Genomic DNA, 13,507 nt, shown 5'->3' on the forward strand with positions numbered 1-13,507 from the left:
TGATAATATAAGTATGTACGAAAATATGGAACCGTTGGAGCTTAGATAAGTTGTGACGTTATTATATTGTTATTTAAAGAATAAAGAGTTACTTGTGTCAATGATGTGTTGTGGAGTTTGTATTTTATTCTAAATTGGAATTCAGCAAGCGCAAAACGAAACGCAATGTTATGACATCAACTTTGACAGCTTCAATCTCTACACCAATTTATATTTGCTGCTATTTACTCGTCTTCCGATTGAGTCACAATCAGATTATACCCCTTATTACAAACAAAGATGATTTAAATTCGTCTGGAAACTACCGTATCCTAATTTCCGAGAACGTAATATGATGTTACAAAGACATACATAACCTATCTTCATTCACTTGTGATAAGAAAATTTGTGAATAATATTGAGAAATATTCCATAGTAAATAAGAATTCAAATATGAAGAATGGATGATTTAGAGAAGCACGCTTCTTCCTATCAGCAGGACCAGGAAATACTGGATGGTACGTATGGTTTTCGTGGTATTTGAAGGGGTAATTTGAGACCAAGTTGATTTAATATCTTCTTAGAAACCAGCAACAGGTATGTGAACTGAGACGCATTTTTTCGTTTTATTCGATGCTTTGTATGTTTGAATACACCCGTTTCTACGAATTATTTAATATTTACGGTTACACCTTTCTATGTTAGTGATTAAAACTAATTAAAATTTTCATTTTACAATTTTTATCGTATAAGAGGCGCAGTTAGGTTCGAAAATGGTGTTTTAAGGTAATTTCTTCCAAAACGAAATTGTAATATGATTTCTTAACAACCTTTGACTCTTATGTTGAATGTTATGGTATAAATACAACAATATTGTTTGGTTATAATCATAACAAACACTGGATACACCAATATTTACAATTATAGACTATGGTAAAATTCTTATTAGAAAGAAATACGATTGCAAATTATTGGGAGCAAATGTTTCATGAACTCTAAAGTAAGGTGTATTTGGGTATGTAATTCTGAAAGTAAAAAAAAATGGCAGGTAACTCTGAAATTGGACTCTCATTACAATGGAACACAACTGATTTTTAATGATTTTTGAGATTACCCAATTTCCGAAATTACCAAAATATACCTTACTTAATACTGCAAATACAAATTTAACAAACCTTTAAATTAAATATTCAAAAATTTAATCTGCATTTAGGCCTCAAGGGCTCTTTTACAAGTCAATACTACATTTATAGTAACATCATATAGTGACATGAAAAATACATAACAACATTTATAAATACAACAGCCAGTACCTGTATCTGTAAATATTAAAATGAATAATTACTACAATACAATAGAAATGGATAGTCTCTATCGTTAATAAAACATTAACTCTTGAGATGTAAAAGGCCCCCAATGTCAGAGTACTAATACTAATAAGATTTGGAGGTGTAAAATCTCTCCAAGTGTCAAAATGAAATTTATACTACATAAATCACATCTAGACTGATAAGCTAGCAGTCTCATAAACTAATGCTACAGAATACATAACTAGTATGCATCAAATAAATCAAGTACATTACTAATTCTCATGTCAATGTCAAATTTATCTTACTATATTGCATATTACCTAATTGCAAACAAATAAACAAAAATCAATCTTGTTTTTGTACCACCATATTGTTCAATATTGCTCTAAACTTGTAGTAATTAGTGAGTTTTGGTTGTCATCTGACAATATCTCACAACTCTTCAAGTGGCATATGTAATTTTTGAGTTGTTTGGAATTTTGATTTTATTTCAATGAATGAAATTTGAAATTTAAATGATATAATCGTTCGGGAGCCGACAGCCTACCACTCCAAGGGTCTTTTATCAGAGTTGAAGCAGATGATATTTAAATATTAAGAAAATATCATACTTTGATTTAACAGCTGATGTAGACACGATGGAAACATACATAATTTGGTCAGTCGGGTTGCCAAATGATGTTCGACAGAAGTTTTTTTTTATATTATGTCGGTGGCAAACAAGCATATGGCCTGCCTGGTGGTAAGCAGTCTCCGTAGCCTATGTACGCCTGCAACTCCAGAGGAGTTGTATGCGCGTTGCCGACCCTAAACCCGCCCCCCCCTCGTTGAGCTGTGGCAACTCTCTCCACTCTCTGGCTCTGGTTGGCTCTGGAGATGTCAGTTACCACAAAATATGGCAACATCAACTGCCAAACTTAGGCACAATTTTCTTAGGCAATTTTTTTTTCAATTTTTTTTTTTTTTTCAGTACAAGTCTTCTATACACAACACACACAAGTCCGTCATTTTACGTTTAGAAGTCATAATTCATAAAAGCAGTAGACTGATTTATATGTGTAAATTTAAAATGGAATTTTTTTAACCCTTAAATGCATAGTGATGTGTGCAGCCTTCACAACAAAAAAAATATAATTTTATCGAAAATTATATATTTACAATTCATGTTATTTTAAAACAAAAAGAAATTTTAATTATAATAAACACAAATGGGTGGAAAAACAATTAAAAACTTAAATTAAAAACTTATAAATAAAAAATTTGTCCCAGATCGAGACCGCTTGGCAGGGTGCCCAGAAGGCTGGCTGCATTGCCCCTCTGGATAGCAATGCTTATCCGCTGGGCGAAGTACAGGCCAGCCCTCTGGTCACCCGAAGCCTCTATAAGGCGTTTTGCTAACTCCTTATAGAGGCGGCGCGCGCCAGGCCCCCACGGCCCTAGGGTTTCAACCCCAAACGCCGCAAATATGTAACTACTGCCGAGGTTGACATACTTGCGACGCTTGAGGCTTTCGGCCGAGGATGCAGCCGCACCAGCGTCAACTTTGGTGCCTGGAATATGGGACGGTGCCAGGGTATCTACGCATATAAGTTCTAGCACTGATTTCGCAGTGAAAATCGATGTTTTTTGTTTTTTTTTAATTTTTTTTCCCAGAATCTGTAAACAATTATGTAACACATGTATTCATTTCAGGCAAAAAGAAAAAATCATGCATTTAAGGGTTAAAAGGCCATGCGCGGAATGTGGTGTTGTTTGTCTTGGAAATTTACAAGTCTCTGTTAGGCTTAGAACGCACTGCGTTTAATTTCTTGCGGTCTCAGTCTTGCTAGTGCATGCGCTTACGTTACACTTTCTATGGTCCTGAAACCGCTACAAAAATAATCGCAGTGCGTTCTAAAGTTCTAAGCCTAACATAGACTTGTAAAATTTCAAGACAAACTACGTCCATACAACACCATGGCCTTTTAAATTTTTTCCATTTTAGTTTTATACATATAAATCTGTCGTCTACTGCTTTTATGACTTCTAAACGCAAAATCTTAACCGGTTTCACATATACACAAAAGTACAATTATAATTTTTTGTTTTTATACTACGTCGGTGGCAAACAAGCATACGGCCTGCCTGATGGTAAGCAGTATCCGTAGCCTAGGTACGCCTGCAACTCCAGAGGAGTTACATGCATGCAGAGGAGTGTTGCCGACCCTAACCCCCTCCCACCCTCGTTGAGCTCTGGCAACCTTACTCACCGGCAGGAACAGAACACTATGAGTAGGGTCTAGTGTTATTTGGCTGCGGTTTTCTGTCCTTGGACCCGGGTATGTCCTTAAACTACGTCCACAAGAGAGGTATGGGCATTGTGAATGTCATCTCGCTCTGTGTGGTAGGGCACAGCACAGCGGGTGTCATTCCAGATCTAGAGCAGAGCCCAACTGGGGAAGTACAATTATAATAAAGGCATTTTAGGGATCTTTTTTAATGGCGCCGTGCCGCCGGCGCGCACCGTATCGCGCAGGAACTCGCCGCTGCCCCGCGCCCTCTCACTGCTCAATGCGCTCCTGGCATCGACGCCTGAATGCGATCTATTTGCTTGGCGATGGGCGGCAGTGTATAGTATAGTGAATGCTTGAGATTCTGTGAGGCGATGGATGCTGTGCTCAACTGTTCCAATTTAATTTGTCAATGTGCCATTATTGTTTTATAATTGTTAATACTTGTAATTATTATTGCTGTTAGTCTAAGTTTCGTGGCGCATTGGTTCAACTGTAAAGTCATGTAAACATTTTTATCAATAAAAAAAAAAAATCTGGTATTTAGATTTTTAAACCTACAGGCTTTAATCACGTGTCTACACTACATAAAAATACCAATTATGGTCCCGGCTTCGAATCCCAGTAACATCCATTTTGTTTGATGAACACAGATATTTATTCCTGAGTCATGGGTGTTTTCTACCTAATTTTACCCCGCCGATTCCGACTTTGCCCAGTTGAAAGCTTGATCGGAAGTAAGATATTCAAGATGGCGGCCAATATTACCTTATATATATACAAAACACCCGCCCTGGCGAAAGTACTCTATTGCTCTCTACATTTCACAAATCTTCCGTTTTCAGCGCGAGGCATCAACATGACCGTGGAGGAGGTGGCAGGGCTCCCGACGGTGAAGTACTCGGAGAAGGTGCAGTCCCTGCAGCTCAATGAGGAGGACTTATCTTTCCTGAAGGGGCTCCGGAGGCGGATCAAGAATCGGGTGAGGAAATATCGGATGTTTCAATAGCAAATCGGGGGCAAAAACGTACCAATGCCTTTGACTATATATTACTTCGTAAATACGGGCCTTACGGGCACCAAGAATGGGGCCAGCACACTGGTGAGCACACGAATGCCAGCCAATCGTGCAGTGTAACGCAACTAGTTGTGACTAATAGCGCGCGTGATGCGAAGTTATCAACCAATCTAGTACCATTCCGCTGGTGCGTATCAAACGAGAATGTTTGGTCGGAATTATATGAACGAGCCTATTTTTTAAATCTTTGACCAGTGCTAGTTATTAATTAAGTATCAATAGCAAGCAATTAATAAATAATTAATAACAAATGTGACTCATCCTTGAAGTAAACAATATTAATTAAGAGTGTTTGTTCCTTTATTATCTATTTGCAAAACTCTTTGTTGCGACTGTAAATATCTGGTATATTACATTGGTTCAAGTCATTCTGACAATATTTAAAATTACATCGAATAATGATTAAGTTCATTTTATTGATAAAGATAAGTAGGAATATTACAATGCGCTTATGAACGTCAAATAAAGCTACGCCGGCTCTAACCCTACACCTCTGACCCGAGAAGATTTAAATCTTTCCTAATTTGTAGGATATGGGACCGGCAAGAAACTCGGCGATTATGAAAGCGATTATGATATTTCTTACGTCTTAATTTTATCGATATCGACTGACAGTAGCCTCGTCCAATATGATGTGAAAGGACATATTCCATATTAGTAAGTTATTTATTATTACACTGAAACTTCTTTTTTTTACACATGAAACAAAGGAAAATCGGCTCTAGTTTCCAAATAGTTCGGTTTAAATTTCAATGGCTTAAATCGATGAAAAAAATTGGTCCGAGGGGGGGTTTCATGACTATTTGTTTTTACATTATTAGGTACACTAAACAGATATCGTACAATAACATGAGAAACATACAATTGCATATTATGCATTAAAAACTAGCATGAGATCTATAACAAGTGTACAGCATGCTTTACAAGTAAGCGCAAATGCTATAAATTAATTTAAGAGGCTGTCAATACCTAAAACGCGCACACTGTCTATTTGTATCGGAGTAAATGAGATAGCACTGTCGCATGTTACTGGGCCTGGGCAAGGGAATAATAAGAAAAATATTTAAATAAAAAAAAGTGGATATTAGTGTAATATTTTACTCAACCACGGTTTAGATATAAATGTTTTACAATTGTGATTTTAATTGCAGACCCATAAGTCAAAAAAATAAAGACATAAAACCGTTTAATTGTGATTTTAAGACCAATCTTTGCAATTATTTTCTATCGAGCCGATTTCGTTCAATCGTGTATCGAGTACAACCACGGTCTTTGAAATATAATTAATATGAACATATTTTTCTTACTTGACTAAAACAAAGTCTTTCTTAAAAAACTGTTTAAGTAACATCAATTTCAAGGACTCTTAACACCATATCATAGCTACAGTGAAAAATATCAGAGAACAAATAACTATTTAACACATTCACTGCCAGCGACCCGCTAGGCGGGTTCCCTGTTCGTAGGCGCTTTACGCTAAATACGGTTTTTCCCGTCTTATCGGCTACGCTTGTAGCGCTTAGCCCCCGCTGGCACTGAATGTGTTAAACATTACAATATAAATGAGTCAGAAACCTCGCAAATGAGACAAACTTAAGAGTCAAAGCTGATGTCGTCGGTCAGTGAGAGAGGAGGAGAAAAGGATCTCAACAAAGCATTATAAAGCTGGATCCGTCCTTGATTCTCTCGCTGTTGCATGGGGGTTAGTCTTCTCTATCACCTGAACAGAAATATGATCAGAAGAAATATTCACACTTAGCTTACACATGCAATTTTAAACTTTACCAGTACAATTTTAAAGCATATTTCAATTTTAACGTTCTAGAATGGTGTAGTATTAATTTCAACCACAAGGAGACTGTGTTTTATTAGTTTTAAAAGAACTTATTATATCAGGGCTTATTAGGCATATACGCTTTTTTTTAAAGGAGCTTTAGGGAAGTTCACATGCTTCTTGTATTACGACAATGGCGTGTGCTAATTGTTATACTGTAAACTGTAATGCTAAAGTAAGGACATTATTTATTTATTTAAACTTTATTGCACAAAATACAAAACTTGGCCTGTGGGATCTGTACCCCTAGTGTAAATTTAGTCGATAGCGAAACGTGACGTACGCGTTTGCGTTAAGTCTCATTTTGTATGGGTTTTTGAACAGCGCGCCAAGCGGGACGTTTTGGAAAGTCAAAAATCTCATACAAAATGACACTTAACGCAAACGCGTACGTCACGTTTCGCTGTCGAAAATATTTACACTAGGGGTACTGAACGCGTCTATATTATTTTAGGAATTAGTTAAAAGAATAGCAGACGCCACCGGTGATCGTAGAGCTGGCAGCTTCTTAGGACAAAGAATAAATATTGAGATACAACGAGGAAATGCTAGGCACCAGTTTTTAAATATTTATTTTAAGATGAATTCTATTTATTTTAAGATTTATATTTTAAGTTTTACAGGTTACTTAGTTATATAATTCTGTTATTTATTTATTTCTTTTATCATTAGAAAAATAAGGTATTAAGAAATGAAGGACTTAATGCATAAAGGCATTCTCTACCAGTCAAACATAGGGCTAAACAGAGAAGTAATAAAAATGGTGCAAGAATAAAAGTAAGAGAATTTCATTAAAGTACGATTCTCACCGAACGCGGGCGGAGTCGAAGCGCATTTTACATTTGTATGGCCGGAAGCGGATTGGCTCCTCGCGGACGCGGACGGCTGCGGACGGACTCCATCGCTTCTGCCATACATAATATATAGGCACATTGAAAATGCACTCGGCGCAGCCTCCAGCCGGTCGGTGGGAATCGTACATTAGACTGATTAGAGAGATCAAAAATATAACTCTTACAATAAATTTAAAATGGAAATCTAGAAGGCAGTGAGTTTTGTAACACAAGTTTATATCTCCATTAGGAAGGACTGGCTTAGTTTTAGGTAATATGACGATGTACAATCAATACAAATAAAATCTATTCTATTCTATTCAGACAAACGAAACTATAAGGGTTCCTAGTTGACTACGGAACTCTAGGATTACTTGTGTGTCTGTTCGTCCCTTTGTCCGTCCGACATCCAATTTGCTCCGAAATTACTGAACCCTTGGTGAGCATGTCCAACTAGCACGTGGGTGTTTTTACAAGCTTTTATTTAACTTGCAATGTAACTATGAATGTTTGAACGGGTTAAATCTTGCAAGATAAATTTGACCCACTTCCCAGTCTCCGATGAAGCTGAAAATTTGCATACATATGTAAGTCGGGTGACAATGCAATATTATGGTACCATGAAGCTGATTTGATGATGAAGACAGGAGGTAGCCACAGGAACTCTGTGATAAAACAACGCAACCTAATTGTGTTTGGTTTTTAGAATTGTCTCGATGAGTATTAGTTGCCTGTGTGAAGAAAAAGTACAGTCAGCGATAAATGCTTGTACCAAAAACTTATTAAATGTTCGTTTTGACAAACTAGTGCTCTTTAAATCCGACTACTTACGTCCTTACTATACTATAGTTACATATATGACGACCGGTTTGGCCTAGTGGGTAGTGACCCTGCCTACGAAGCTGATGGTCCCGGGTTCAAATCCTGGTAAGGGTATTTATTCGTGTGATGAGCATGGATATTTGTTCCTGAGTCATGGGTGTTTTCTATGTATTTAAGCATTTATAAATATTTATATATTATATATATCGTTGTCTAAGTACCCTCAATACAAGCCTTATTGAGCTTACATGTGGGACTTAGTCAATTTGTGTAATAATGTCCTATAATATTTATTATTTATTATTATTATATATATATTTTTTAATTCATCTAGTTGGCATCGCAGAACAGCCGGCGCCGCAGCCTGGAGCACCTGCGGCGCCTGACGCGCGAGCTGCGCTGCGTGCGCGCGCGCCGCGACGCCGCGCTGGCCGAGCGCCGCGCGCTGCTGCGCAGTCGCGACCTGCAGCGGGACCGCTGTCGGGCCTTGAGGTTGCATATATCGCAGGTATTTGTTTTTTTTATTAATTTTATTAGGTTGGCTAGCATTGGACCCGCTGCGGTCGCATACACGGTGCCCGCGAGGAAACGGAAAGGCTTTAACAGTATATTCCGGATCGTATTTAGAGACAAAAATTCGTTGTTGTAAGTTATTGTTTCCTGCTACCCAAAGGTTGTCTGGAACAGATCGCTTTTTAGCGATAAGACCGCCTGTTGTTACCTAACTTTCAAGTGATTTTTTCATTTCCTGTCTATTTTTAACTGTATGGTGCACAATAAAGAATATTTACTTACATATTGTACGAAATAGTGTAAGTAAAACCTCTAATAAATAAATCTGCATTCAAAGTTTTTTTTTAATTCGTTTGTCTCGCCCGAGGATCTAACCGAATGAAAATTCCAAAAAGACACTATATTATATGTGGTTCCATATTTGGAGTTTTCATAGGAGGAACTAGAAATATTGGAAAAAATAAAAATGTGTTTTTTTCTACTTTTCGATTCGAAATTACAAAATAATCGTAAATGCCAAGTACATCATATGTTAGGCCGATTTTTAGAAAATTTCAAAGAGTACTGTTATGTATTAACCATGTGCCCCTCCCCTTGATCGACATCAACCTCTCCACATTCTACTGATATGCTACTATTGGGACAATTTTGCTCCTAAGTGTATATATTGTATTGTATATTTATTAGTATATTAGGTATGTTTTAATACTTATATAAGTAGTATGTGTGTTTGCGTTTAATAGTCTCCATATTTAGCTCCTTGCACTACCTGTTGACTTTTGTATGAGTTCTACATTTCCTGCTACCTAAAGGTTGTCTGGAAGAGATCGCTTTTTAGCGATAAGACCGCCTGTTGTTACCTGGTTCTATTTTCCTTTAAAATTCATTTGCAGTTTATGTCAAATGTATAATTGTTGGTGCAATAAAGAATATTTACTTACTTACTTATTTCGGTAATAGTTACAATGATTAGAATTAATAATAAAAACTATAAGTAAACTAAAACTAAAATTTTATTAATTAGATCTAAAATAAAACTAAAATAAATCTAAAAATGGCCCCTGCAGTACCGAAGACGCTGGCAGCGTTAAACGTTAACTGTAGAATACTGTCAAAAATAAGAAAACTACCAATGGGTGTATCAAAGAAGATATCGAACGTGCTGTGTATTTCTCGGTAGCTATCTTTTTATATATAATGTTAAAAATATGTATAACGCTAAGGTAACATCGATAATAGACATGTCGATATTTGATTTTGTCATCACTTTATTTTGCCACAAAATCTTTCCCTTCAGGGTCCATTATTTTTTCCACACTGTACATCACCTGCGACTAACGCGTTACAATACAGGGTGACCTTAGCCATTGGACAAACCCTGAAATCCCACGTAGGGTTACTTCTCAGGAATGCTCTGACGTTATTAATTTATTAATTAGAACAAAAGATAAAAAAATATTTTTTTCGAACAAAAGTTATTTGCAATAATCGACAACAAAAAGAAACACACTGTGTTAATCTTTGGCAGTGTTTTTGACAATTTGTTCGAAATATTTGATAATGATGACATTTTTCAAAAGTCAGAAGCTTATTAGTGTCATAAATAAAAAAGATAATCAAAAAGGTTGAAGAAGGTTCCATACTATTCTTTGAGGATATTACCTTAGGCGGATTCGTTAATTTCTTCGAAACCGCTACACCGGCTGTTATGATACTTTGCACACTGGTTCTAAATACCCTAATGCATATATGTACACTTCGGCTTTGTCCAATGGCTAGGCACACACTGTATAATATTTTTCTTTACAGGTCCTACAAGAGCGCTCAGACCCCTCCCAACTCCCGGACCTAGATGACCTAGAATCTCCAACCCCCAAAGAAATCAAGACCCCCAGCTCTCCAGACCTCAGCGAGAGCTATCGAGACCTGGACAAAGAAAGCACCTTCGAATGTCGCATCGAAAAACTAGTTCAAAAGAGCGTCAACCATATTTTTGATAAGAAAAAAGTATCCGCCAAAACTGTCTTCCTAGATGACAAAAAATGTTTCCAGGATGCCTTTATAAAGGACGAAATTTTGGACGAAAGAAACGGTGCCTTTTTAAAGGACAAAATTTTTGATGGAAAAAACAGTGCCTTCATAAAGGAAGAAATTTTTGATGACAGGAAAGACTTTATAAAGGATGAAATTAGAAATGCCTTTGTAAAGGACAGTGGATGTATAAAGGAGGAGTATGATAAGGTACTGAAAGAGGAAAATGGGGGCGTGTTGGATCTGTGCGTGAAAGCGAAGAGGAGGAGTCACGGGAGGAAACAGTCGGCGCCGCGGCGGATCGCGTACGTCGATGATTATAATGGTAAGTTAATAATACTTACTTCAAATTTATTCAACTGAAGTTTGAAAGGGTTTTTTTAGAAATAGTAGGTATTTATACTTCTTTATCAATTTTTTTGGGTTATTTCGACTCAGAATCAAGAGGACTATTATTAAAAATTCAACAGTTTTAAATATATTTACAGTAAAAATAATGTTTTAGGGAGTAATTTTATTAAAACGTATGTTTTTACTTCTGAAAGGGATGGTGATGGTGAACCAGTGGATCTCACGTCCGACTTTCAATCGCGGGATCAAATTCAGGCTCGTACCAATGAGTTTTTCGGAACTTTATGTACGAAATATCATTTGAAATTTACTGCTAGTTTTAATACTAGCTTTTCGGTGAAGGGATCGGGAGGAAAGGTGTATGTGTAGTCCCCCACTCAAATTGGGCCAGCGTGGCATTACGGGGAATCAGGGGGGGGGGGGGGGGGGGGGGGGTTTACGAATACAGTGACCAATTCACTGGGTATTCTACATAGAGAGTGAGCTAACTAGCGTCTTATGCAAGTTTTCACTTCCACCCCTGGAGCATACAGCTCTAACGACTCCTCTCTGGACGGCCAATGAAGGCAAGCCAGAGCTGAGAGTCCTGCGGGTCCCCTTGGGGTCCACTTCGACGAAGACACGTCGGAGACGAAGACCCTCTTGGGAGTACTCGGGTCCGTTGGGTCGTTACTCCCTAACAGCTCTCCACATATTTATATTATTATTGTTTCTTATTTCAGATGTGGTCCTGGATTTGAAAATAAAGAAGGAAAATCAGTGATATTGGTGACAAATACAAGTAATGTAAGAATAAAACTGTAACCAAAAAACCCTAAAGTCATACCAAGCTAAAGCCTGACCAGTAATATATGATCACGCGCCATATTGCGGAATTTCATTGGAACTAAATTTTTGATACTAAACTTAACTGTCATCCTATACATGAGACAGACCAGCGCCCTCTTGACAATGATCATATATTTTACGGAAGGTGGAGGTAAGGAAATAAATCTCCATGTACCAAAAAGTGTCATCAAAAAACCTTAAATAGGTGGCGCTACAATACCTAGAATACTTGAACAAAAAAATCAAATCATAGACAGCGCACTTCACTCCGTCAATAGCGCCTAGGTTATTGGCTACTCTAGCGCTACTCTGGAGAGATTTGGAACTATTATTTATAGCTGATAGCTGGACACTTTTGCAACAGTTCTACCATAAGAGATGTCACTCCTCTTAATTCCACACTCCATAATATATTTCTGGTCGGGCTTTATATTGGCAGCGGTTTTGACAGCCCAGCCTGGGAAAGTGTTCAGTAAACGTCATAATTTCATAGAACATTTGACGTTCAAAATAACACCTGTTAAAATAACTGTCTAGGCTGTCAAAATCGCTGCTAACTTATCTTGGTGTGACTCTAACAGTTTATCCAAAAGTAAACATAGGAATAGGTTTTAGGCTTACATTCAGAAATACTATATCTAGGGCATCCAAGTTCTTATTTTTACCTTATATTATTATATTTTGTATTATGGACTTTTGTCTGAATTAAAGTGATTTTATTTTATTTAATGACGAATGTTAATAGCGGTATTGAAATCCGATATTGACTGTCAATTCCGGAATTTTACCGGTATTGAAAATGTCCATAAATCTTTTTTTTTTTTTTGTAAGGTGAAATCAGTGAAATAGACAATGAAAATCTGTTGTTACACATTTACAATTTATTGACATACGTACATTTTCTGTACCAATAGCAGTCTTCTTTTTTAACCGACTTCAAAAAAGGGGGAGGTTCTCAATTCGACTGATTTATTTTTTTGTATGTATGTTACTCGATATCTCCGAGAATCGTGAACCGATTTTCAATTTTTTTTTTTAATCGAACGGCTATAACCCCGAGATGGTCCCGTTGGCACCAAGTCGGGGTCTGATGATGGGATCTTGGAGAAATCGAGGGAACTCTAATGTTATAGGTACATGTATGGCGCTTTTGGTAATATTTGAAGTCGGTTTTATTATTTGTTAAAAAGTTTTATAATTATACATTTTACAGTTTTCGTCTTAATTTCATCATTTTCTTATGAACAATGAATTCGCTAATAGTATTTCTGAACTTAAGCCGTTTTTATCCAAAGAGGTTATTAATTGTAGAAGAGCTGAGACGTCTTAAGTAGAGATGCAACGGATAGTGCTTTGGCCGGATACCGGATATCCGGCCGTCGGGTCCGCCGAATATCCAACTAAAAGTTTTGTCTAAAACGAATTAAATTAGATTGCGCACGTGCTCAAAGTTCGGTGCAGTTTGCAACTTGTTTCTAGTTATTGGCAGTCGATTATAAAAAAGTGATTTAAATTCACACGCAATTGAGCATTGAATAGCGGTACGTTACAATTTTACTCGTAAAGTATATAAATATTTTCGTGGCGAGCTTCGAAATAAAAATAAATAGTTATTTACGATACAAGTGCGAGAAATAGGAAATTTGTAATAGGTGGCG

At 37.0% G+C, this 13,507-nt stretch overlaps 1 protein-coding gene across 1 annotated transcript; it reads left to right on the forward strand.

The window, feature by feature from the left end:
* The first annotated feature begins 300 nt into the window (after window positions 1-300).
* Window positions 301-12,578, forward strand: LOC133532345 (uncharacterized). Its single transcript, XM_061870955.1, has 5 exons — window positions 301-497; window positions 4,405-4,541; window positions 8,461-8,634; window positions 10,449-10,995; window positions 11,744-12,578. Exons 1-5 carry the CDS (start codon window positions 440-442, stop codon window positions 11,782-11,784), a joined length of 957 nt encoding a protein of 318 aa, XP_061726939.1. The 5' UTR covers window positions 301-439; the 3' UTR covers window positions 11,785-12,578.
* Window positions 12,579-13,507: the final 929 nt, after the last annotated feature.

This window comes from Cydia pomonella, chromosome 27, assembly GCF_033807575.1.
Source record: "Cydia pomonella isolate Wapato2018A chromosome 27, ilCydPomo1, whole genome shotgun sequence".
In the NCBI taxonomy this organism is placed as follows: Eukaryota; Metazoa; Arthropoda; class Insecta; order Lepidoptera; family Tortricidae; genus Cydia; species Cydia pomonella.

Excerpts from the sequence above, each read along its gene's own strand:
- LOC133532345 (XM_061870955.1), top strand. The coding sequence starts at position 440 with ATGGATGATTTAGAGAAGCACGCTTCTTCCTATCAGCAGGACCAGGAA. Across the intron at positions 498-4,404 it reads GGACCAGGAAATACTGGATG|CGCGAGGCATCAACATGACC; the intron begins GTACGTATGGTT and ends TTCCGTTTTCAG. Across the intron at positions 4,542-8,460 it reads GGAGGCGGATCAAGAATCGG|TTGGCATCGCAGAACAGCCG; the intron begins GTGAGGAAATAT and ends TAATTCATCTAG.